This window comes from Argiope bruennichi, chromosome 5 (genome assembly GCF_947563725.1).
Source record: "Argiope bruennichi chromosome 5, qqArgBrue1.1, whole genome shotgun sequence".
NCBI classification, from domain to species: Eukaryota; Metazoa; Arthropoda; class Arachnida; order Araneae; family Araneidae; genus Argiope; species Argiope bruennichi.
The window spans coordinates 124,468,683-124,495,842 of NC_079155.1; the positions used below are offsets into that span (position 1 = coordinate 124,468,683).

At 29.6% G+C, this 27,160-nt stretch overlaps 1 protein-coding gene across 1 annotated transcript in view; it reads left to right on the plus strand.

The window, feature by feature from the left end:
* The window catches only part of LOC129969204 (synaptic vesicle 2-related protein-like), a 50,896-nt gene extending 24,260 nt beyond the window's left edge, over positions 1-26,636 (plus strand). Inside the window, exons 7-15 of the mRNA XM_056083650.1 lie at positions 4,640-4,768; positions 11,247-11,452; positions 13,099-13,175; positions 16,299-16,409; positions 17,349-17,457; positions 18,817-18,901; positions 22,711-22,800; positions 23,823-23,936; positions 26,239-26,636. Of these exons, the coding sequence (XP_055939625.1) occupies positions 4,640-4,768; positions 11,247-11,452; positions 13,099-13,175; positions 16,299-16,409; positions 17,349-17,457; positions 18,817-18,901; positions 22,711-22,800; positions 23,823-23,936; positions 26,239-26,256 (939 nt within the window). The 3' untranslated portion in view covers positions 26,257-26,636. The remainder of the gene's footprint in view (positions 1-4,639; positions 4,769-11,246; positions 11,453-13,098; positions 13,176-16,298; positions 16,410-17,348; positions 17,458-18,816; positions 18,902-22,710; positions 22,801-23,822; positions 23,937-26,238) is intronic.
* The last annotated feature ends 524 nt before the right edge of the window (positions 26,637-27,160 follow it).

A 27,160-nucleotide genomic window follows, 5' to 3' on the forward strand; every position in this document is an offset into this window, starting at 1 on the left:
AACTTTTATTAAAACGGACTTAGTATTACTGTAGAGACTTGTTAACTCTGGCTCGAAAAACAGGCCTCTACTAATCGGATTATGTATCAAATCAAATATCCCTCACGGGTCCCAGGGGAAAGCCCTGTTGAGATGAATGCTTAGAGATGACTCATATTACAAGAATCACACACTCATTTAACATAAACGAATTTAATGAACTGGACGAACGATGGGCCGCTTTTACATCGATGAACGCTATTATAGTACTGAATGCAGTTTTAATGGCGGGAATCAGATAGCTTCTTATTGGTTGTTGAGTGATGACTCGAGCGCCGCCAGGATGACGCTACGTACATCACATTGCTAATTAAACTGTTCAAGATCTATTAATTAATAAATAGACTTACTTGTCAATAGTTATTAAGTAAATTGAACAGGAAATGTTACTTAAACTCCTAATTAAGTAACACCTCCTGGCAAGGACCATTTTCTTGATATTTCAGTTACCATATAAGAACTTAATTAATATCTAAATGTTTAAGCATTTCCGAATAATACTTTTTAAATCAATTATTTTTCAGACTTAATCACCTGTTTCAGAATATTTTTTTTTTATTTCGACGCAAGAGTCAGACACGCCAATGTATTTAAAGTACTAACAAGTAACAGGTTTAAAATTCTACTCACAAATTTAATTATACATGCATGAAATGCATATCTATATATCTAGTAATATTCTGCTTTCACAAATATACAGGTGGTCATTAAAATAATAAAAACACCTGTGAATTGAAGTGACATTTAAGAATCCGTACAATAGGCATTAAAATATAATCTTAACTACCACTTTTTTTAACATAAAAAGTATATATCAAGGTAATATAAGGTCGCTTTACTGGAGTTGTATACGCCTTGGGGTTTTGTGAAAAGCGTAAAATGTTAGACCTCACAAACTTTCAATGAGATCAAATTGTAGGAGCTCGAGTATCTGGAGCAACTGTGAACGAAACAACCCAGTTTTTAGGCGTTTTTAGAGGTATGGGTTTAAAGTCATGGCAGCGTCATACAGCACGGCAAAACAAACTCGGTAAAGTGGACGGAAGGAGAAGCTGAGTGAAAAAAGCGGATTATAATATTTAAAAAGAAAACAACAGCACTACAGACAGAGACCGCAGAGCTCATTCGGCATCTGGTTTCTCCAGTGGCAATAATTACAGTTAGGAAGCGCCTTCATAAACAGATAATGTACTGCGAAGAAGCAAACCCCACGCTACTTGTACAAATTTTGATGCTAAACGTCGTCTACATTAGTGCCATGACCACACATATCGGTCTTTTGAGAAGTGAAGTCGAATCATGACAATTATATGGTCAGGTGAATTATCTTTCCAACTTTCATGCATAACAACATGGATACATGTTTGGAACACACCTGTAAAAGAATATGATCGCAACTGTCTCTTTCCAGCTGTCAGGACCATATGTATGGCGCAGTATAGCCTATTTTGGCTCTTGTGCCATTAAAACCAACAATCCATCCATCCATCCAGCTGTCAGGAATGGCTGCTGATTTATTATGATTTGTGGCAATAGTGTCATGGTTTTCTGCTGTCCCAATCGTAACTTTGAAAGGAAGGATAACTAGGTAGAAGTATAGGAAAGTTTCATCTGTCCAGGTCCATTCTATGATTAAATTCTGCCTACAGGAAACAAAATTTGCCAGAATGATAATGTTCCTAGTCATGCAGCAGAACATGTCCAATCGTGTTTTCATGAACATGGGGATGAAGCGAAATATCTACTTTATCCCAGACAGGCCTCCGAGCTTAGTAGAATCGAACAATTACGAACTGTTTTAGGGCATTCAACCCTGAATTGATAACCTCCACACGCATCTCTTACACAACTTTCACAATGAAAAACAGTAAAATATTGTTACAGTTATATTGTACTATTCAGGACTTGTGTGATTCGATTTCCGTGCGAATTCAAGCTGTATTACATGCTAAAAGTGGCCATAAGATTCTTGTATTCGTTTGTAGTATTTCCATTATTTTGATTATTTTCTATTCTTTTTCGTTACATTGGTTATTGTGGTATTTCCATGTATGTGACCGTGAAAGACACAATTTAGCGAACATCAGTATTCTTTGATGAATGTTGATACATACCAATCAGGCCGGAGAAAGACTTCGATTATATTCTTATACATACGAATTATCGACAAGCTAATCCACAAACGCAGAAGCCGAGGAGACATATTCAGACATGCGAAAATAATTTGCAATAAATAAAATTGTATAATGTTAGTCGCATAATTTTGGTGCAAGTTTATAACTATTATTTTTTCTTATTAATTAGAATGTATTGCATGTTTTAAATCCAGTGATTTATTTGCATGTGCTGTTAGTTAAGCTTTCTCCGATTTTAATACATATATATGTTTACGATATGTTTTGATAATAAAATAGGATTTAAATAGTCGCAGTTTTGTCTTAATACAATAAAAACTTTTTTTCAACACTCATCCTTAATGCATGCTGAATATGGACATTGGCCGATGTAAATAAGAAATAATGATATTTGGGAAATATTCTGGACACACTCCAAGCTACTAGAAGAATGACAGTATTAACTGGAAAATATTGATGTTTGCCAAATACCGGTTTTCAGGGTAATTCATTTAACATATATATTACTTTGAATTACTTCTGAATATGTATAAGAAGTAATTTAATATATATCCGTAATCAACTACTAGGTTTATGAACAAATACAAATTGTTTGGAACCTTAATTTGCGTAAATAACCAAACACATTTGATTATCAGTCTTAGTGTTATTTACTAATATTTATGGATAAATTATTTATATCATTTTCTAGAATTAATTTGGATCTATTTGAAAGTTTTAATTATTTCAAATTAAATGAAATAGAAATTCCTGACATTTAGCTTAATGTATTGTTTATATCAATAATGTATAATGAATAATGTAAAGTGTAATCTCTAAATTGAATACAATTTCTTTCATAAGTAGAATTATGCACTAAAGCCGGCGTCCTGGCATAAGGATAGCACGTCTTCCTCCTTATGTGGGTGTCCCGGGGTCGAGTTATGGTTCGGGCATGGTTGTTCTCTATCACGTGTTCTATCTATGAGGTGTGTGAAAGAGACTCCCTGTAAAAAGGAGTTGTGCAAGCGAGTGAGTGAGTGTCAACTTCATATGAGCTAGAAGTCAGACTTCTGCCCTCGGGTGTTTAGGGGCCTTTACCCTCAGAAGCTACTGCACCAACTTGGCTTATATTGCTGACTTCGTCAACGTTCTTGTCTAAGACAAGTGTCATAAATAACAACAACTTGGCACTTAAAAAATTACATCCCTAGAATGAATATCCTTCAGATCTTTATATCGACAAATAAACTTTAGTATTTGCAGGATTTTTTTGCTCATAATATTCAAGAAATTCAGAATCTTATATATGTCGTTAGATAAGTATGTAAGATATTAATAGTTCTTTCAGAGCACTGACGCCGATACCCAAATATTGACTGGAGCTTCGACAAATCTTAGTTATATGGAGTAAACTAGCAAATCTAAAAAGGGGACTGATGGTTAGCAGTGTAGAAAACACATATTGTTGAAATAATTTTCCATTTTAAAACTCTTTCTACCAAATAAAATACCAGATTAACGATGAATAAGACCACCAAAAATTATCTTTAGTTAAAAAATATTTTTTTAATAAAACAGACTGTCTTTTATTCTGCATTAAACCTAAATTCTGACACAATATTAAAAGTTTAGTTTTAACAATATTAGAAAAATAAGTATAGAGTATCTGCAAAATTCTTTTTATTCATAAATGCCGAAACGGAATGCATTGCGTAACATATTCGCTTGTTCCTCTTCTCTTCTGAATAAGTGATTTATGAGAAGAGAACAAAGAAAATTATATTGAATAGCACGCAGCAAGCGTACGAAACTCTATTTGGAGGAGTTTTTACGTCAAACTATTTTTAAGAAAGAAAGGAATGTAGGAAAATAGAGAAAAAAAATAATAATAATAAAATTGAATGGTTTTTTTTTTTTTTTTTTTTTTTTGTCTACGATTAGCGACATGATGTCTATTTTTGAGTCTAATAAGGACACAGAACAATTTTTTTTAAAATTTATACACAATCTCAATATCTGCATCATTTTCGTGGTCATATTCTATCTATTGTTTCATCGCACAATAGTTTGAATATCTTTAAAGTTTAAATTTTGCAAAATAATATTATATTTTCTTATAGGATGCAATTTTAAAAAGTAATTTTTATCTCATTTAGAAAATTTTGGCAAATATTAGGGGGGGGGGAATAGGAAAAGAAAAAATATAGATGAATGATCTTACATTGTATTCTGAAAACATCAAACATTTTGCTCGATTTTAATTTATTTTGTTTGATTTATTTCATTATTTTTAAAAATTTTGTAACACCAAAATTTATTTATGTCCAATTTGCACTCAGATTTGACTGCATTGATATTGATACAGTACAACTCAATACTACTCAAAATGTAATTAACATTGAAACTCTTACATTCATTCCAAAATAAAGTTATGAATGTCATGTATATTCTGTTTGAAAATGTGCTTTTTATTTTCTCGACAGTACTTTTGGTCTCTCGGATCTCTCGGCGTTGTACTCTTGATGTGGCTCGTAATGGAATTTATTGGTAGTTGGAGAATTCTTCTACTTTTTGCTTCTGTTCCTTGTCTCATAGTGATAATGTCTTTAAAAGTGAGTAATTCCATTTTGATTATTTTTTTATCAACAATAAAGTTTTTTTAAATGAACTCATTCTTTTGATTTGATTGTTAATACATCGAAAATCAATCCATTCGAAAGCGTCGTTTATTTCAGTTTTTCTCTGATCGCTGAAGCTCTTATTTAAAAAAAAAATTATCGAATGTAACTCCGATTTCTTGTGATTCATTCGATGTCAAAGAACGTTAAAAAAAATGTCTTTATTCGTTCTCTTTCATTTAAAGGCATTTTTACCTAGCTTTCACCGAGACTTTTCTCTTTCAGATGACGTCACTTAGGTGTCTAGTATTTATTAGTCTGCAGATTCGCTACCCTGAGCAATGCATTCAATAAAAGAGCAATAAATAATTTATCACTTTTTAAGTACTTTGAATTCGTTTGATGCGAACTGTACCGTATTATTTTTCGAAGTTTTACTGTACAGTTGTTGTATTCAAATTGCAATGTAACGTTTATTTTTTTAAATAACATATTTAAGCAGTTAAATATTAAAAATAAATCCTAACTAACTTTCTTAGCTTAAAAAAATTATCATTTTCTTTTTTTATAATTATTTTAAATTGAATTTTTATTGTGGTTGTTGCAATTTGTAATTAGCCAGGTTTTCTGACAGAATTTTAAATATTTGTAAGTAAATTGTAATTGCCAAAATAAGTGATAAAATAATCTCATTGAAAAGCAGTGCGAGTTTTCACCCCAACTATCTCGCATACACTCTAATAAAGGTATTACCCAGAGAAAACCTTGCATGGCATTGGTTTTGGATAGTCATAAAATATAAAGCTTTCGGAATCAGTATTTTTACCAAATCTCTAGAGTCATCCTTGGAGTGTTCTTTGGCGATTAATCTCAGTATGCTGTTAATATTATCCTAAAATGAAATTTATGTTTTTTACATGTTTTTCCCAACCAATTGAAAAAAAAATATGACACAAAACTACTTGTAGTCACAAAATCCCATACCGAATTTGATATATTTCAGTCAAGGCGCCTTTCAGTTATCGAGTTTACATGCTTTGAAAAGTACAGACCGATAGATGGCCAACCCTTCGTTTGATTTGGCTCAACATTTAATAGGTGTGTACACCATAGATTTTAATTCTGTGTACCGAATTTTATTTATCTAGCTCTTTGTTTTGTAGTTTATATATTCGCTTCCTTGTATTATTCCTTTTCTGATAACAAGTGACATCAGAAAAGGACAGTCTTCCACCTACGTTGAATTGTTCACCTTTAAGTAAAGTACAATGCAAATAATTGAATTTATTATCTCAAAAATTTGCAAGACATATAAAATAAATAAAATTGCCATTATATGGATAATATATGCATTAAAATTTCATCAAATTGTATAGATGTGGTGCTGAGACACTATTTGCCGACTGCCATACAAGATTATAAAAAACTAAAATATATTACTAGATTTGATTTAATTTTTGTGTAACTGATTTATGTCTTATGAGTAAGATAATAAAATGTTATTTTAGATAACCATTTCCATTCCGCACAGAATTATTTCAATTTCACAATTTAAGCATTCCGACCAGATTCCCAAAATAAGACTGCAAGGTACGTCACATCCACGAGCGTAAACAAAACTCTATAAATCCATCACTGAAATTGACTATATATTTCTATAAATAGGTAAAATGACACACGTGGCTCATGTCCTTAATCGAGACTCTGAACAAACATCCAGAATGTAGTAGAATATTTACAGCTATAAAAAATGGCAATGACCACTCTAACTTGAGAATGTACATATTTGTACGATGAAGTTACAAAGTCATATATTTCTCTAGAAAAATGTGAAATCTTATAAAATCGATTGATGTCTTCATTGATGGCATGTAGCCACCTGCCTATAAAGAACTCAACTTTCTTTGGTACTATAAACTCTATCTTTGTAGACGAATGATTCACAAAATATGTCCTATAGTACTTTTAGTTTTGCCTTTCATCGTCAGTTCTTATGGTTTGGTGAGTCTTTGATATATTATTTGGCAAAGTATATTGCTTTTGCTGAATCTAATAAAATCTGCGAAGTCGCGTGTAGTGTTGGATTTGAAATACAGACGAATGAAAAATCTCATATACACTTAAATATCAATAATTAGCAAAGAAGGAAAATAATTTTTTTCAGTTTTCACGGAAAGGATAAAATAAAAGGAAAGTTCACTTGTTGCATATTTTACAATTTAAGAGAAAAGGAACATTTTTGAGAATGAAAATCGTTGAAATAAGAGTTATTAATGAAGATTATCTCTATGAGATGCATAGTATATATAGAAAGAAAATGATATTTTCATTATAAAGCAATACACAAATATTTTTGTCAAGTATTTGTTTTAATAGCATGCCAAACTTGTGTTTAATACGATAATCTTTTTGTTCGCAAACGCAATCAATTTTCCGAATAAACAATTACGAATAAAATCTACTTAAAATTAACATAATATGTGAGCTAAGTTTCGGTAATTACTGCGAACTTATTTTCATTTTAATATACTATGATAATTTAAAAAAATATTGTATACCATATGATTTAGAAATCTGAAAATGACATGATATTTTTCGTTACTTTGAGCATCTCAACATTGTATTTCTATATAGAATTAGATAGAAATTCAATTTAAAATATGCATGATGATTATAGATATTATAGTATAAACATGTAATAAAAATAATTTTATACCTGTTTACCAACATTTTTTTTAAAACATGATTTAAGAAAAATGCAGCAAACGATTTGTTTTTATGAGAAGGTCTCTTGTTTCTTCCATTTTTAGAAGTCTTTTATTAAATTTATAAAATAATAATTTTAAAAAATTATATAAATTAATTTATATTTTATAAATTATGCATTCCCAGAAAGATAAAATATCTACTATTTTATTAAGCTACAGCTGAAATTTTTTTTCTCGGGACATTAATTTCCAGTTCCTTTAAGTTATTAAACGATTCAAATGCTGTTTGAAGCGATGTGCCACTAAAGATAAGACATTGGACGGATATGTTCAAATGTTCGTAGTGCCCTCATTTATTCAATATCAAAAAAGGAAGCAGGTTTTTCTCATCATTAGATTTTATTTCTAATATTATGGAAAAACATGAGTAACCAAAATGTTGCTTAATACTGTAAAAATAGTCCGACATTTTTCAATATTGTTTCTCCTCTGAAAATTGAGTGACAGCTATGAATATTGTTACTCCTCTGAAAATCCAGTTGGACAACTATGCTCCTGAATGGAGAGTGATAAATAGAACATTTGCAAATCGTTATTCCGTTGGTTTTTGGTTGTTGGTTTGTTTTTTTTTTTTTTTTTTTTTTTTTGGTCACATCTTAATCAATTTGGTGCTCAACAAATTTCAGAACTATCTGATAGGTTATTTTGTAGCTATACTAAAATACATTTTCATTTCTATCCTTTTCATTCAACTGGAATTTTTTTCAGTTTCATTGGTTTGAGAATTATTGGTTTTTATGATTACTTTTAACTCTTGTTTCATTCATCACATCCTTTAGGATAGAAATGAAAAAATCAAAACTCATTTATTTTATGTTTATAACAGTATATTTCTATTTGTAATTTTAGCCTTATATTGCACAATATTTAATGCATCAGGCTTTTGCAAATGAAATAAAGTATCGACATGAATTCTTCGCATCCCTATTCTGAAAAGATTTCTCTCTATTTCTTTCTATATAAATAATAGGATTTGTGCAAATCAAAGGTGATAATTCACCCATTTAATGTGCAAACTTTAAAAATACTTGTGATATTAAAATATATTGATATTATGTTTTTTATTTGCTGATCTATGTTGTGACGATGATTTGTACTATTCCTTTTCCCCTTTATTCCTTTTCAGTTATCATGCTATGTTATTGTTATCTATCCTCCCTTTTTATGTTCTAAGATAAGTGTTCAGTCAAAGGCGAACAAAAACTACCCTTTGCAGACCAAATTCTGAATGAACAAGACATCACGGAAGACTTCACCTGTCTCTTCAAAGCTTTGTATAGAGCAGATGAAAATCATTTCGCAGAGAAAAAATAAGTAAAGAATATATCAATAAATGCTGACATATCCACAGAGAAGATGTGCATGTGTGAGGATATATCTAAGATACAATTAACCTTTTTTTTTTTTAAGTTTTCAAATATCAGCAACATAATTATTAGTAAATGAGTAAAAGTGAGATAAAACATATTTTTATAATGCATTTTAGTGAAACTCCATGAATGATCTATCCATATAAACTAAAGAGAAGTGTGCAAGAACGTTATTTACCTATATCTTTCCAAACTATATTTAACTATTTAGAGAGCTATTAAACATTTTTTACATATATTGCTTTACAAACCATTGTTCGTTTACCACTTAAAGGGGGAAATTAGTGTTTGAATATTTTTGATATTTGTAATATTTACCTCGTTGAATCTTTAAACTATAATCATTAACTATCAAAATCATATATATCAATCTTGTACATTCACAGAATCATCTAAATATTCTGATGATGATTAGGCGTGTGCCAAAAGTGGCGTTACACCGGTTAAAAGCTCATAATTAAAATAAAAAATATATTTTTTAAATAGCTATCAAAAGACTAGTTATTCAAAAAAAAACTTTCTTATGCGTGTGTACTAGATGCAAAAAAAGCTAGACAACCAAAGGAAAAAAAGCCTGGACAAAAAAATAAAGGAGCATGAAAAGAAAAAATGGAGAAGGTCTAAATGGCTCAAGCAGAAAAGCCTACATAATATTCCACAGTTACAGTATCATTGAAAAATGATTAATTAATAATAATATTTACCAAAAATAGGCAGTTTAAACTTTGAAAACGGAAAAGTAAAAGAAAAAGAAAAAAAATAAAAGCAAAGAGAAAAAATTTAAATAAATAAATGAAAACTATAAGTAGAGAAATGAAAAATAAATAAAGAAATGAAAAATAAATAAAGAAATGGAAAATAAATAAAGAAATGAAAAAATAAGTAAAGAAATGAATAAATAAATAAACAAACAGAATATATATATATATATATATATATATATACATTGGCTCAGTTTAAGGCAGAGTTCATGATGAGGAACAAAAGGCTAGATAAAGAATTCTTTTTGCATTTTGTTCCTTATACTCACAAGGTGCTGTCCACTTTTTGTGAGTATCATCTGAATATCATAAACACAGCTAAAATATAGTAAAGCTGAAAATATTAAAAGTCTAGATGGATATTAATGATAAGCGATGTATTTCATTCTTTACTTCTAATGATTACTTTAAATGCAAACGGATAAATCATTCATAGTGGCCAGGCATATTTGGAAATATATCTTATATTAAACATCGTTACTCGATTGCTTGCATTTACTATCCCATATATTCAATTCATGTCTGTCATCTCAGATATGTCACACAATCACAATCTCCGCCTACTTTCCCAATGTCTTTAATTAGGTCACTACGGCTTAAATTGCCCAATTCATTTTATGCCTGACAACGTTCTTTAGCAAATATATAAACTTTTTTTACTTTTTAATTGCTACTTTTGGTGTTACCTTCATTTTTGCCTCATTAGGACGAATAAAGGGATTCTTAGAAGGAACGTCTTTGTTTAAATAATCGGTTCTAGCTTTCTTTGTAAGAATAGCAATGGTATGAGAAGGGACTACTTCCACTCCGATGAGGGAACGTATCTCCCAAGTAAGTGTTTAAATTAGTGGTCAGTTACGAGCGTTAAAATTCCATTCTCAGTTTTCATCGCTACTGATGCTACTACAACTTTTGGATTCTCCTGAATACTTAGGCGGAATGGATGTAACTTTTTATCATTATTTTTACATTTTTTACATGTAAAGTAAAACATGTTTTTTACATTTTTTACATGTAAAGTAAAACATGTTTTTTACATTTTTTACATGTAAAGTACTTGCTTCTCTTGGGGTATAATAATCATTTACAACTGATTTACCTTTATTCTGATGATTCATTCTACCTTTCACGGAAGAGATTGGACATTAATATAGTTTTAAAGACTTCATCCTAGGTTTATGTTATCATGAGCCCTGGATACGAGGTATGCTGGGAGACAGTTTACTTCTACTGTTCTTAGAGCTTGTGGGATCTCCTTCGAATCATTTAGCCCAATATGAGCACAATTCAGTTAATAAATTGGTTGCATATGCAAAATCATTATAAATAAAAAAATAACTGCCATGGGGAATGATATACACAACTTTTAAGTACATGCGTCATTTGTTCCTTTATCTTTTGCATAATTTTTATGATAATCCTTCTTTCATTTCTTCAACAAAAATTTTGTTATAATCTCTGAAAAATCCGTTAGAAGACGTACACCCATTCTTGAATAATTATTGCTGAAGATAATTAAACCTATTTGAAATGAAAATATGATAAATGAAATAAATGTAGTTCTTCTTTCTAGTGGTATCCAGAAAGTGCGAGGTTCTATTTGGTGAGCGACCAAAGAGAACGAGCTGTGAAAATTTTGGAAATTATGGCCACCACAAACTATGAGGAGTTGCCCCCCGGTGAATTGACGAAAGTGGGATTGGATTTCAAGAGAGGACGCCTCCAGGATCTGCTTGGCAAAGAATATAGAAAAACTTCTCTACTCTTTTGGTATATATGGTAAGCACGGAAGGAAGATTTTGATTGTGTTCGTGTTTCTATAAGAATCTTAAATCTTTTTCGAAACACAGTATCTAATGAGGATTTGAAGAGAGCCTGTTTTAAAATATTGTTCTATGAATATTATTCCTTCGTATTTTTTTTACTTTTCTTTCGTTTTACTTTTATTTTTCTCTTTCAGTATATAAAAACATAAAAATTTAATATTTATGCAGTCACAACGAAAGATATTTTTTATTTTTGGTAAAAAAGGAGAAGCGAGAGTCCGCGGTGGCCAATTTGTAATGTCTCGGCTTCGGAATCGAGATCCGATTCCAAGAACCGTCCTGTAAGGGGCGTGTTAAATTCGTTGGAGCCAAACATCCTCCCGCTGATGTGGCCTGGAAGCTTTGAGCAGGGGTGCCAGCTCAGACGTCATCCTCATCATCTGACCATGTTTCAAAATTGCGTAGTCCGCCATAAAATAGCCCTAGTGTTGCTTTAAGACGGGATGTTAATATAACTAATTAAAGAGGTAACGAAGTTTAGAAAAATATTGATACCTGATTGCAAACAAAGTTACAAACATATTTCCTTAGAATACTTTTCTCTTGCTCGGATAATCTTGAAGTAAATTTTTCAAATGAATATGATAGCTTTACCACATGAGCATTATTACTTTAACCCATGTCTCTTTGGTAATTATTGAATATTTTAATATAAGAATATTTTTGTAACTTCTAAAATATTCTTATCTAAACTTTTTTTCTGTGAAATATTTATTATTCTATATCTTGATTTAAACTTTAATGATAGAATAATAGTAGTTAGGACAACTACTATTAATTATTAGTAGTTAGGACAATTACTATTTCCTATTACAAAGTAAATAGGAAACAAACCCTCTACATTTCAATCATACGGCAAAAATTCTAATTCCTGATGGAATGTAATACATCTTATTGATGATGTTTTTGCTGCGTATGAAAGAAAATTAACTGTCCATTTGTCATAGTAGCAATTTCCCTTTGATCAGTTTTATATCATCATGCTAAACTCTTATTCTTCCGGGAACTTGATTATTTGATTTGTAAGAACGAGTAGAAATAGATTGCCTTGGTTGACCCGATGCTGGTTGCTTTTAAATGATACCTTTCATCACAGCCTAAAAGTCTGTGCCGAAAAAAAGGAGCAATAATGCTTAGTTTCAATGAATGATAATCGGAAAATAACTGGTTGTTGTTCTGTTTAAATATGACAAATAAAGCGGCCCATTTATTTTTTAGTAATTTTTGCGTTGTATTTTGATGTGATTATCAATCTAACTTATAGAAAATTAGAATCTATAATTATTAAAGAATTTTTGTAGACGATATAATAAAACAACAAAACATACAGTTTCTTCGAGCACTTTCTTTCTAACCTAATGCTCTTCAAATGCATTCTTTTGCTGAATAAAACATATACTTACTTTACGATAAAATAGTAAAATTTATTACATGCCAATATTTGATGAGTTTAAGTATTTTTTTTCATTCTTGGTTGATTAATTCGTTTAACTAAACCGATAGAATGAAGCCCTACGGAAGTTTCAAGTTTATGTAGGCAAAGTTACAGCTAGTGACTATATAAGCGTGTGGTAATATATATTATGAATTCTTTTTCAGGTTTGCGACTGCCTTCAGTTATTTTGGAATATGCCTTCTAAGTCCACTTATTGTCCAGAAAGGGAGTTTAATGACTGGTGAGATTTGCAATCCTTCTGTAGCGAAAGACGTCTCTTAAATCACTTTGATATATTTTGCTTTCCTTTTATGAATCAAATGAAAATTGCTGATCTTCGTGGATTGGGGATAAACGAAATGATACAATTCCGATTTCTCAAACCAGATGGCCATAATGTTTTCTCTTTACTATTTTACTTACTTTTTTTAAGCTTTATCATATTCTCACTATTTAATACAAAGTTAATTTACAATAATTAGGGTCTTTCATCATGGTGTTAATAATTGTCTACATTCTACGAAAATGATGCTGATATTGCTTTGGGATTCAGTATGATATCTAAAATATGAAATGTTTGGGTATGAAAGAGGTAAAAACATTACATCTTCAAAAAATTTCACAAATAGGGAAAATAGTAATAAATGCAAAAAAATGCATACATTTTAGGTATTTAAACATAAAAATTAAGAATTAGGTCATTGAAACACAAATACATAATCAAAGAGATCTCCACGCTTAGTGTTAAATTTTAAATATAAAGAAATATGACCCATTTACGATTATCAGGTAACGAATAATCCATAATCTATACATAGCGGATAATCAGGTAACTTAATATTAAATATCCTGAAGGAAAATCTAACCTGATAAAGCATTCGGATAGAATAGGTGGCCTACTGAGCAATGAATTGTATTAGCAAAATAATCAACTCAGCAAATCGAAATCACTTCTTTGTGCAAGCACCACCATTAACTTTTTGCCCTGATTCAAACCACCCTTAGAATAACAGCGCAAAAACCGTTCAGAAGTCAAAGGTCATCATACAAGCATTCCAACTTCTTCCATCTAAAGTGGCCGAACAACATTTACAAAGACTAAATTAGGAAAAAGGTAAGCTACGTATTGGAGCTACCTAGTGTGAAGTGATTTGTCCATACTCACTTCATAATTTTTTTTTAATCCAATTTTGGATTTTTGTAGAATTCCTAATAATCTCAGAGAGAAGAAATTTGAAGAAAAGTATTTAGTTCTAACACCGTTGTTGATACAATAACCATGTACAAAATGACTAACAGTTTTTTGGTCACGATCGGATGATTTCGATGACTAACTTGACGGAACCATGACTAACTTGATTCATGAAGTAGTTACCAAAATGTCTTTTATTATGTATTCTAGGTATTATTTGAAAAAAGAATTTGATGGTAACATTTCCATCTCTTTTGACTTGCTTTTTTTAATACATCATCAATTGACATTTTTTATTTGGAATTTTGGATATTTCTGTCCTTTTTGTGGCATTTTTGCTGAAGTACCTTTATATCAGTACCGATTCTAACTTTAGCCAGTCCAGTTCAAAACGATGTTTGGTATCTTAAGAAGAAATTTATTTTCTAAATTATAGAACGTGAGTCAGACTCCTCAACTCTGTAATTAATACTAATCTAGAACCAGTGAAAAATGATTTTTTTCCCGTTTATTTCTTTCGTTCAATAATAATAAGCGTTCAATAATTTTATAGATAGAAACAGCTTCGAAAACGTCTGCTTCTTCGTTAAGAACATTTTCATTCTTCCACATGAGATTATTTTTGTCATATTATAAAACTATTCCATGAAAAGCACCATTTTCAATATTCAAGCCATCTGTAACGATATTCAAATAAATTCATCTAACTCTGTATTTGAATATATGAACATTATTTTAAAACGATTACCAAGAAGACTATAAAAAGATCTAAAAGTGCCTTGAAAGTAAATAAACAATATCATTTTAATTAAAAAAGCAGTTCTTGAATTAAACTATTACGGCTGACTGGCCACTGAGCTATGAGGACTGCTGGTACAGTTTATCTGTGTGGCAATATTTTACATGAGGTATTGACATTCATTTTGCTGTTGCACGAGGATTAATCTAGGAAGGATATCGTCATTGCGATTTGCAGCAAATGACAAATGAGTACAGGAATTGCAGTCCGCTCTCGAAATTCCCACGACACATTAACATAGAGACATGTGACACACGACAGAATTGTCAAGAATAAGGTCTACATGAACTTTATGCCATCGGTGGAATAAAGCTTCTATCCAGATATCATATGCAAAATGAAAACGTCTATTCCAAAGCAGCTATATTACAGAAAAGAAATAGAGTAATAATCATAATCAACTTGCCCAAGTTTATAAGACTTCAATTTATTAGACAAGGTAATTCAAAATGAACCTTGTTTAATAACTTTAATGTTCATAGAAGTAACGATAGTTAGAAACATTGTTTGAGTAGGCAATACATTTGACGACTTTGGTCACAGAAACAATATCCAAAAAATGACCTCTGCCAGCCTTGTAGGTAAAGAAGCCGTGTTAAGACAAGGCAAAAAGATGTGTGCTTGATGTATGTTCCCTTGAAATGAAGGCACTGAAATTAATGCTACAAGACTCTTATAGCAACGAGAAGAACTAAACAGTTTGAATATTTAAGTTCATACAACTAGACTCTATATTTTTAGAAATATACACTTTGCCTATTAAATGAAATTTAATATTCCTGTTTACTATACATTCTACATCTATATCTCAAGGTAATTAATAATAAAAAATATACTGACATCAATGAATACAAATATACTTCATAATGGCTGGCCTGAAATGGAGAGTCACTTAGATAGTGATTTTGAGACCGTAATCACACAGAACAATTATTATAGACGTATACAAAATATTAAATGTTTTTCTATTTTGTGTACAAATATATTTTTCAAATATATTTCTCACCATTGTTTACAAGGAAGTTGTAGCAACTTGTGATCTGGGCAATCAGTTTAAGTGCCCTGTTTTTGTTTTCGAGTGTGTAAGAATTCTCCAGTCTTTTTGAAATAAAAAAACGATTTGGATGAAAAAAGATTTCATTTTTGTTAGTTATTTACATCCTCTCATTTGCAAATCTATAAATTAAATGAAGAAATTATGAAGCAATATCCCAAAAAGAGTTCTTAAATACGGCTGATGATATACACTTTTCTATAATTTGATATACTCGGATATTGAGTACGACGAATTCATCGGTTTTGGTGATTTTCAGATGTTGATTTTTCTCTCTCTCTGCAATGTTGAATCTTATTTTAGCTAACTGTAATTTCAGATTATGAAAATGGAACCTTCATGCAAAGTATGACAGATCCGGTTCCTTGTGCGACATTCACCAGACAGAACTACATTGATATGCTGTGGACCAGTGCAGCTGAATTCCCAGGTTTTGTTTTTGAATTGGTTGATTTATTTGAACATATTTCTTAAAAAACTGCTTTCTAATCTGTAAGAGCCACAACATTCTGAGCTGAATTGCTTTCTTATCCAAAATAATTTAATAATGTGAGTCAAAATCAAACACTTTAAAAGAAGTTTATTTCTGAATTGTTTTTATTTTTAGATTAAAAATCTGTCATTCCTTATGTTTTCTTCTTTCTGAATGTGCCCCATAATTTTTTTGAGGACTTCAATGCTGTGTAGTGTATTCAATAAAAAAAAACCCATAAAATGTTTCTCTATAAAAAAGAATTATACTGTTTCTTTTCAAATTTCATCAAGGAATTGAAATATTCAGAATCTGTATACTATTCGTTTTAAACTAACTATTTCTTAAATAATTGTAAAATTTTAAGAATTTTCGAATGCTATTGATTTGAATAATTGTTACTTTATTTTACTTTATTTATTAAAGTTATTTTCTATTTATTTCAGTAAAATTTTAGTTAATTTAACTTAATTTGCTATTCATTTGTTTAATTTGTTTTGATTGACTGTTTATTTTAATTTATTAAGGTAATTATCACTTTTATTTATTTTATATTTATTTTAGTAAAATTCTTTAATGCTGAAAATAAATCTTCACTACAGTTTTTATTTAAAAATTGTCATTTTTCTCTACTTGAACATATTTTTAGACCCAGTTTTCTCAAATTGTATAACTCAAATTTTACCATGAATTTATTACTTTCTATGTTTTGAAGTACATGTATAAATTTTTAAAATTAGAATTTTTATGAGGATTTGATTAAAATATTATTTGAAACTCAAAACTTTTTTGGGATCTTTTTTTATACAACATGACAATTATCCCCAAATAGAATGTGTTATCTAACTAAATAATTGAGAGATCAAACCAATTCAATATTATCAATTTCCATTACAGGTTTAATAGTTTTCACTTTCCTTGTTGAACACGTGCGTCGCAAGCTTCTCTTGAGCTCCGCTTGTGTCGCTAGTAGCTTGTCTATCATGCTGCTGCTTCTGAAAACGCAGTAAGTGCGATTCCTTTAAAGTCTTCTTTTTCAACGCATCACTTCTTCAAGTATTTATGTAAAATAGAAAACAATTATGGCAACTGAATGCAGATACTGTTTTGTGGATTTCATATTGAATATTGAAATCAGTGTCTAGGTACGAGTGGTTTAGTACATGAAAGTGAAATAACTGCAGACTGTTGAAGAAATGTTCTCTTTTGATGTAACAGTTTGAGTAAATGCATCAGTAGTAATTTGCAAATTGAAATATATTTTAAAAAATTCTAATTGTGCATTTTGAAATATAACTCCATAATGCAAATTCCATAGAGCAAAAAATACGTCAAATTAAAATAATACGACTGGAAGATTGAAATGTGTTTATAGCTTCCTTTTAAAAGATACTGATATCATAATATTGAAATTACATAATAACAATTCTTAAATATCGTAGAAAATTAATTGGTAAATGTGTATGTAATTTTCAAAATGGGAACTGATCCTTATCAAATTCCTGTCCAAATTCACATTATGATGTATTTTATTTCTGCAATATGGAAATCAAAAGAAACTTAATCCAATGAAAATGGTAGAACTTCGTTTCAAATTATGTTCAAAATTAACGCCTTGTAACGTCAAAAGCAATTTTATCTGTTTCCTACTCTTTCTTGTAACACAGTCATCTTGTGATAAGATCTTATCTTAGGGACTAGGTGGTTTCATGTCAGAAATCCGATTTTTCTAAAGATCCACTGTATAAGCGGATCCAAGATATTGGCACTATTTCTGAACAACTCAATCAAAATTAAGTCCGTATCCAAAATAATTCTGAAGTTGCTTCCATTTGCACATAATATATTCTTCAGTATTATATTTGAAATATAATATAATACATTTCATATAATATATTCTTAAAAGCAGTTTTTTTTCTCAAAAAAAGTGTAGCAAGTTTGAAACTAAAATAAATAATAATTTTTTTTCTCGAGCTGTAAATCATGAAATTTGAGAGTTCGTTTCACAGATAAATCTGTTGCACGCATCTGATGTCCCCAAGATAAAGAAACCACACCACTCCATAGCGGATATGCAAGCTCAGATTTTTATATGTAAAACAATAAACGCACTTGTGCGAAAAGTAATATATTTTTTTAGATTTATTACAACAAATTTTATATTTTATTTTTCAATTGTATTTCTGAGTAAAGGCAAACCAAATCAATACGTAGGAAATGCCAACTTAAATTTGGTAGCATATCCGATTCTACCTATTGTAAATAGAATAGAAATCCCTTATTCATAATAAAAGAATATGTTTCGCTTTTCTTCATGAAGCTGCATTGATTCTGGCAATTTATACTGACGTTTATTTTCTTCCAGTAAAGCCATTATTCTCTCATTCTTGTTCGCTGCTAGAGCTATACTGTGTGCCATCTTTCAACTCAACTACATCATGACATCTGAGGTATGAAAAAAGTTTTGTATTTCAAGTAGCAAAGAAATCTTTTTATACTTAAGAATAAATCTTGTGAATAAAATCTTTAAACTTTTGAAAACATAATCATAAAAGATTACTGAGTGAGGAGTCTTTTCTTCGACTGTGAAAACGTTTAACAGGTTGCTTACTATTGACACCATTTTATTCAAAACATTGATTCAAATCATTCAAATTATTAAGAGGTAGACGAGTAGAAATAATCATATTAGATAGAACATGGGACTTGTATATATTAGATAAGAGAGGCATCGTATTAAAGATGATGAACATTTCCTTTTGACATTTAATCCTTCTTAATTAAGGATTTGCAAAGAGAGTATTCCGAAACCGGGTTTATATCTATTCTCTAAGGACAATTTATATTCAATCCTCTTCATGTTTTAAAGGAATGTGAGGAAAGTCAGGCTTGATGATATTCTTAAAGAAATCTAATTATTTTAATCAATAACGACTCTAGTTGTCAATAATTATTTCTCTGCAATTATGCCTGGTTAAACAGCCCTAAATGTGCCTCTAAGATGTAAAGAAGAAAGAAGATGCAGCATGTAAATAAAAAAATTCGCTCTCTATATACAAATATAGCCCGAAATCGATCCGAGTTTTTGTGAAACGCATTGTATCGGATTGTTTCAATCCTGTATATGCAATGATGTATCATAATTTAATTCTAATTAATTCCCAAGTTTTTATTTTAAAATAACCCATATTACATTATTCTAAAATTTCCTCTTATTTCCTGATCCAAGTCCTGATTTTTTTTTAATTATTTCTAACACTGGCTCTAAAAATTGCTGATACTTTAAGTTCACACTCTTTGAACAAAGGCATAAAAATCTTTAACACTTGCGGCATAGCTTCAAATATACCTAAGATTCCCTATTCTAAATGAACGCTTGTCGAAAAATTCCTATCAGAATCTCTTAGTAAAAGTCGCAAGGGAGAGATTTCAAACACTTTCTTCTTGCGTCCAGATGTAGATAGAAGCGTTTCATTATTTTTCATGTGTACAAATTGTTCCCTTCCATAGAGAAATAAGTTGAAGTTATTGCTAAATCTGTCTTATTTCGTTCACGTACCTGCAAAATTATGTACATTATTCATTAGTACTGCAGAGTTTCAACAATTCCTGAAATTATTTTAAAAGCTTGTGTTCTGTTTCTAAATTAGTTTGGCTATTTTTCCTCATAGAAAGTTCGACAAACAAAGAAAACAAGAGGAGAGTAGAAAAAAGGAAGAATGCAGAAAAATGAATCGATACATTAATATACTTGAGTTGTAGCTGTGCGAAGACTAGCTCCAGAAAGTATGAAGATTGTCTTACGACGCAATAATTGAAGACGAAAATGAAACATTCCTCTCATTTTAGTGAAGCTGCTTCTCTGAATGCAAACCAAGCTTGCATTTGGCACAGTCCACAAAAAAAGCATCATATTGTTGGCTTGCATTTTTCACAGCCAACTATATGATGCTTTTTTTTTTTTTTTGTCTCCCAAGAAGGACGCATCTTAACTCCCTTGACTGTTTATTTTTTTTCTCTTTTTTCATAAGCTATTATTTCTGGTCCTTATGTTATTCTGATTATTATTCAATTAATTAACAATTATTTTCGTATTAAAAATCATTCATTGAAAAAAAGATAAGGAGGTAATTTTCTGAACTATAATTAAAGATTTTAAGCTATTAAGAAGTGAAATTTTTTAAGAACTGCATTATTATTATATTCTCTTGTGAAATATCGTTTGTAGCATTGTTTATTTCTTAACTGAGATGCCGCCAATTAAGGGCCATCAAGTTAATAAGCAAATAATTAATCTTAAACTCTCATTATTTATTTTCCATCCAATCAAATTCTACATATAAAATAATTCAATTTCATGCAACTGTTTCCTCAAGGCACACTGAAACGCGTATTTTATCATTCACCAGTAATTCGGTCGTTTATAGCTTTCTTTGTCCTATCGATTTAATTTATCATTTAATGATGATAAAAAGCAGATTTAAAATGATTCACACACCTCTTGCAAATAGTTTCAGTTAACTAAATTCAAATTGCCCAATGAACTGCAGTATGAGCAATTTGATCTACAAACTCATTTGGAAGCAGGCCAAATATTTAGAGCATGATATAAAGTAATAAAATAACAGATAATTCTTTTACAAATATTTCTATTCAAATATTGTCATTCTATTACACGAAATGTGTCTTTTATCAGTTTATTTTAAGTACTTCCTCTGGCACTTGGCAAGAGTTATCAGAGAAGTCGAGACTTCCGCTTCAGATGCTCTTTTCCGGGTGGATTAAGTGCAACAGTTGTAATAACCATGTTTAAATGTGGATCTTAAGCCTCTGCCTATTTTTTTCTAAAAATAAACATAATTTAATTTCTTTGGATGAAATGTATACGCCAAAGGAAGGAACCTCTTGGTGGTCATAAATAAGGAATTAAGTTTGTTTTATTATTTCTTAATTAAACATTTTCTTCGTTTTGGTGCAGTAGTACAAATTATATGTGCATCATTTGAATATTTTTAATACGTACCTTATATGTCATATTCTTTCGTGGTTCTAGCAGCTGTTAATTTCAAGTTTAAAAAACCTCATAAGCCGTCATAAACCTAAACAACCCTTTCAAGGATTCAATGCAACATTGCTTTTATAATATAAGATATTGCATTACATTTTTAAAGAATTATTGTAGTTACATATGCCGAAAATAGTATGATGCAAATTTTTAAAACTATTCTATACCTATATCATGCAATGAAAACAAATATGCTGTAAGTGTGCATTATTTATGTTAATACATTAAATAGTTTTCAATAAATAGATGCTAAGTTCTTTAAAAATTTTCTTAATAAATTTTGATAGTGTGGCATAGAAATTTGAAGAGGATTTCCATCTGAGATGTCTTCTTAGTCATAAATTCAATGATTAAAAATTAGAAAACTCGTCTAAAAATAATTCCTTGTGTTGCTTTAAATATTTGATTAAATTGACATCTAAACGATAACATAATAAAATTCATTTTGAATTGATTCACATTGAAATTCTTGGCATTAATTTAATGCTGGAATGCATGTGCATTTTTAAGGAAGAATTCTAAAAAATTTTGTCCAGAAAAAAAAGACATTATGACCATAACACTGCCTAAGGGAAATGCAGTTAGATGTTAAATGACATTTAATTATATATGTCAAGTATCAGGGGTATCAGCTGATTTCAATCTATTTGACTTGTAATATTTCGAAGTAATATTAAAAATGAAAGGATATTTCCTCTAAAATATATTTAGTATATAGAAATATATTCAAATGAAATGCTACATAAACGGTATGGTTTAAGGAAATATCCCTTAAACTATGGATCCTCCCTTACTTGAAGCCACAAGTTATAACTTTCAGTTCCTGGAAGATTCGGCAGGAAATATTTCTTTTGTATTCATCAATGAGTCAATAAAGCAATCCATTAGATTCTTAATAATCCATCAATTTTTCAAATGAACATAAAACTTCTTTCTTTATTAATTAGCTGATTTTTTTAAATTTTTTTACTTCTTATATGTATTTATATATACACCTAATGCCGTAAGAAAAAAAAAATTTCTGTGTTGCTTAGTAAATGCTTTTCTGCCTGAGATAGTGTTGGGTTAAGTGTATCAAGCCCTCATGTAGAAATTTCTATCTATTTTGACTAGATTCGTTGTTGCTGAAATTTATACAACCAACATTTTTTCAAATTAATGCTCAAGACATTGGTTCTCTTTTGTTTATTACAGGCATATCCCACAACCATTCGGGCAGTTGGAATGGGAACGGGAACTGCATTTTGCCGCTTAGGAGGGCTCATTGTCCCTTACGTAGCACAAGTGAGTTTAAAAATTGTAATAAATATCTTTAAAACTAACTTTCGAATTCTGTGTGTGTGTGTGTGTGTGTGTGTGTGTGTGTGTGTGTGTGTGTGTGTGTGTGTGTGTGTGTGTGTGTGTGTGTGTGTGTGTGTGTGTGTGTGTGTGTGTGTGTGTGTTTATAATATGATTATAACCTATTAAAATCTTTTGTACACACTGACTTGAATATTTAAATTATATATGAAACTTTAAGCATTGGCTTGAGGAGCATTTCTATCGAACAAGCTCTGTTACCTTCAAGTAATTGTTCTCACTTTTTATACTGATGAAATGGTTTATTTTGTCACAACCATATCTTTTCAGAAAGGAAATTTTCAAATCTTTGTGAGGTCTTAACGTTGAAACTAATACCTTTTCCACCTAATATAAACTCGATTGCGAACTGTTCATTACTCTATATCTCTTAAAAATTTAATCTTATATTTCATTATCTCTTAACTATGTTGTAACATAGCATAATAAAATCAGAATGATAAATTTAAAAGGTAAATAGATAAATAAATTTATACACAACAACAATAAATGTTATAAAAACAGAGAAAATTGCAATTTGGAATGCATGTCAAGAAACAAAGTTCATCTTATTTGCAATATTATTCAATGATTTGCAAAAATGATTGGCGAAACAGCTGTTTTAATTTTGATACAAATCAATCAACTTAAGTATTCGTTTGAGAAATACATGATATTCTTTACCTCATATCAGCATTACCATTACTAAATATGGAATGGAAAATCTATGGTCACCTGTCTCATGTCCCTCTCCCCCTAAAGATTTCCTAATAGTATTGTCTGTTCTGAAAATGGAACTTAAAGACAATTTTGTATTATTTATAAATGACATCTAAATTATGTAGACAAGCATTTAAATAAATATATAAAAAATAATTTTTTTTTTTTTTTTTGTATTTTACATCAATTTCGCAGACTGTTTTCCTAAGTAATTCGCATGTTGTTCATTCCTTTGGGAACGTTTGCAGGTTTTGGTAATCGAACAGCCAGTGGTTGCAATTTGCTTGCTGGGTGGCTTGGTCTTGATGGCTAGTGTAGCAGCAGCCTTTCTGCCCTTTGAAACAAAAGGAATTGAGTTGAAGGTGAGTTGTTGTACTCAAACACTTGTCAATCCATGAATTTCTTTGACTCATAAAATTCAAAGCAGCGAATTTGGAGTATTTCAAAATAAAAATTAAATCAGTTGTATATTGTATTATGAATTATATAAAACTTGCATCAATTAAAGACAACTGTTTGAATAAAGGGATAAATTCTGCATAGATATATTTTTTTTCTTATAGAAAAGGAGCAATGTTTTTTATAGAAAAATTAATAATGATTTAGTTGTCATAAATGTTTTCAAAGGATTTCGTTTGTATTTTATTTTGAGTAAAAAAAAGAAGATGCAATTTGATTTTTATATAATATCATAAAACTTAAAGATATGGATATAAAATTTAAATCTATATATATTGAATATATATCGGTAGACTTTTCACTCACTTTCTGGTGTATTAAAAGTTTAAAATATTGTATTCCCGTGTGATACTGATGACAATATATTATTTTAATATTTTCAAAGCTTAATTATCAGTTAATAGTTAATTAAATTAAAATTTCCTTTAGTAAAACAATGCTAAGACAGCTCTACTAAAAAATGAATCTCAATATGACGATGTGAAAATTAATGAAATTTTAAGAATTTGTCTATTAAGGACTCTAATAAAAGTACTTCAAAAGAAATATATTCCCTTTTCAGCAAGATGTAACGTCTTATTTGTTGTCTTTAGTAACAGAGTAATTACAATGAAAAGAAACTCGGCAAAAAGCAAATATTGCTCATTATTCTTAATACATCATTATACTATCATTACGATGACGATTTTTTTTTACTTGAGTTCAAATATATTTTTTTTAAAGTAACTGCAATGCACATCATTTTTAAATTTATCACCATTTAGAAAACATCACAAGATAAATGCCCTCCAAGAAAACAAACATCTTTCCCACATTTGGAAATCACAATTCGAGTTTCAGAAGGGTTTCTGCATGCTTGATAAATGATAAGCTTCTTGTAACTTTTATTTATCTGAATAAGTTAATAATAAAATTAATCTGTTATAGCTAATTCTATTTATTTATCAATCTAAAATTTAAGCCTCGAAGTTTCCACAAAATCAAAAGAAAAATATAAATTTTTTTTGTATATAAAATAAATTTATTTGTGTATAAATTTTTTTTGTATATAAATTTGTTTTTTTTTTTTGTATCAGAATTTGTAATTTTAGAAAACATTCATTAAAAAGATTTCGAAATAATTTACGATAATAAAAATCCAGAGCAAGGTCAATTCGTGTTTACACATCATATACGTGCAGTGTCCTACTATAATCTCCAAAGTGTTTATTATAGTTAGAAAAACTAGGTTACAATATACCATAAAACAACGCCTTAAACAATATGAGCTTGACTTTAATCACGTGTCTATGATGTCACGCAGATCAACACCGTTGATAGATTACATATAAACTATTGATTTTTAAAAATTTTTATGAATGCCGTTTGTAAGTTTTTCATAAGGTGTTATTTCTAGACATTAAATTTGTTCTTTCGTTTCAGCGGAAGTTAAATACAACAAAATTTTTTAATTAAATTGAATGAATGACTGATGTAATTTTGCAAATACAATTTTCTGACTCGTAGATGCGATTGGCAGGCAGTGCTTCTGCACAATAATTCAAAGATGTATTTAATGCAATCGAGAGAAACATTTAATAAGTGCGGTTAATATTTTTAAATTATTTATAAAGTCCATTTGTAAGCTTTTTATAATGTGCTAGTTAGAGATTTTAAATTTGATTCTGCAAATCGGCGAAAACGAAATACAATTTTTTAATTAAATTAATTTATTTCACTAATTATTTTTTAATTAAATTAATTTATTTCACTAATTATTTTTTAATTTAACTAATGCAATTTTAAATATACAATTTTCGAATTCGCAGTTGAGATTGGCAAGTACCGCTTCTGCAAAATATTCGAAGAATTATTTAATATAATCGAAAGAAAAGTTTAATTTACCTAAACTAATTCCTAACCTAACCTAATTTCTAAATTATCTATAAAATTGATTTCCTGAATTACTTGTATCTTCTTTTGTTTACTTATTATATTTATTAAATCAATAAAAGGTTTTACAAGAAGCACTTATAAACAATTACTTATACAATTTTTTAATTATTTAGAAGGAGCTGTAACTGGACAATATTTACAGGATTGTATAGCTTTGCATTTGTTCGTTTTTATTAGTCATATTCAATTTTTCATTCAATCTTTATAAAAACTTGTTTGAAATATGTCTGAAATCATGACATATTATTAAAAAAAAAACTTTTTTTCTAGGAATCCCACTCTGGATAGTGAAAACGCAAAAGTGGAATTACAAGCTTCAGACTCAATGATCCGAAGAAGCTGCTCAAAGTACACATTTCTGATGCCACCTGTTACTCTTTCATATCACATTTGTTTGACTCTATTTATAGCATTGCTTGTCATAGTGACTGAGAATGTGATTCTTCTCTTGGGTTATTGATTTTCATACTCAACAAATTCATATTGTATAAACAGATAATATTTTCTTTCCCACAAGATTTGCACGATATTTCTACAAAGGCTCAGAAAAGAAGTGTGAGAACTACTTGTTTATTTTTTGTGGTAGAGAATATACAAATCTATATATTTATTGTAACAAAAATCCAAATGATTTTAATATTATATTTTTCATATTAAATGGGTGTTTTGGAAAACTTTTCTTAAGAAATATCAAGATTTGTGAAATACAACACTAGTCTATACTTCATTCATCATTATGTACATTATGTACAGTGTCATCATTATGTACAGCTTCATTAATTCCTACTAATATTTAATTTGATGGATTAGTAACCAGCATGTTTTGTTAGTCACTAATCCAGCAAAATATCTAGCATGCTTAGCTAAGTTCCATGCTACTGAATTCAATACTAGTTCATAAAAATATTCTTTAACAGAGCATGAGATTTGTTAAGTGCTATCAAAATAGAAGCACAGATGCGAGTCACAGAAGTTTCTTTAAAAAAAATTGTTGTTTGAAAATACCACAAATAAAATGTTTTCTTTCACAGAAGGAAAAAAATAATAGTTGGCTAGGAAAAAAATAATAGGTATTCGTGGATATGATGATTACACCCTTTAATTAAAATACTTGCATTAAGTGTTTTTATAATTATTTCAAAAGTGGCAGGACAGGTAATTACATAACTGAAGGTTAAAAATTATTGTCTAA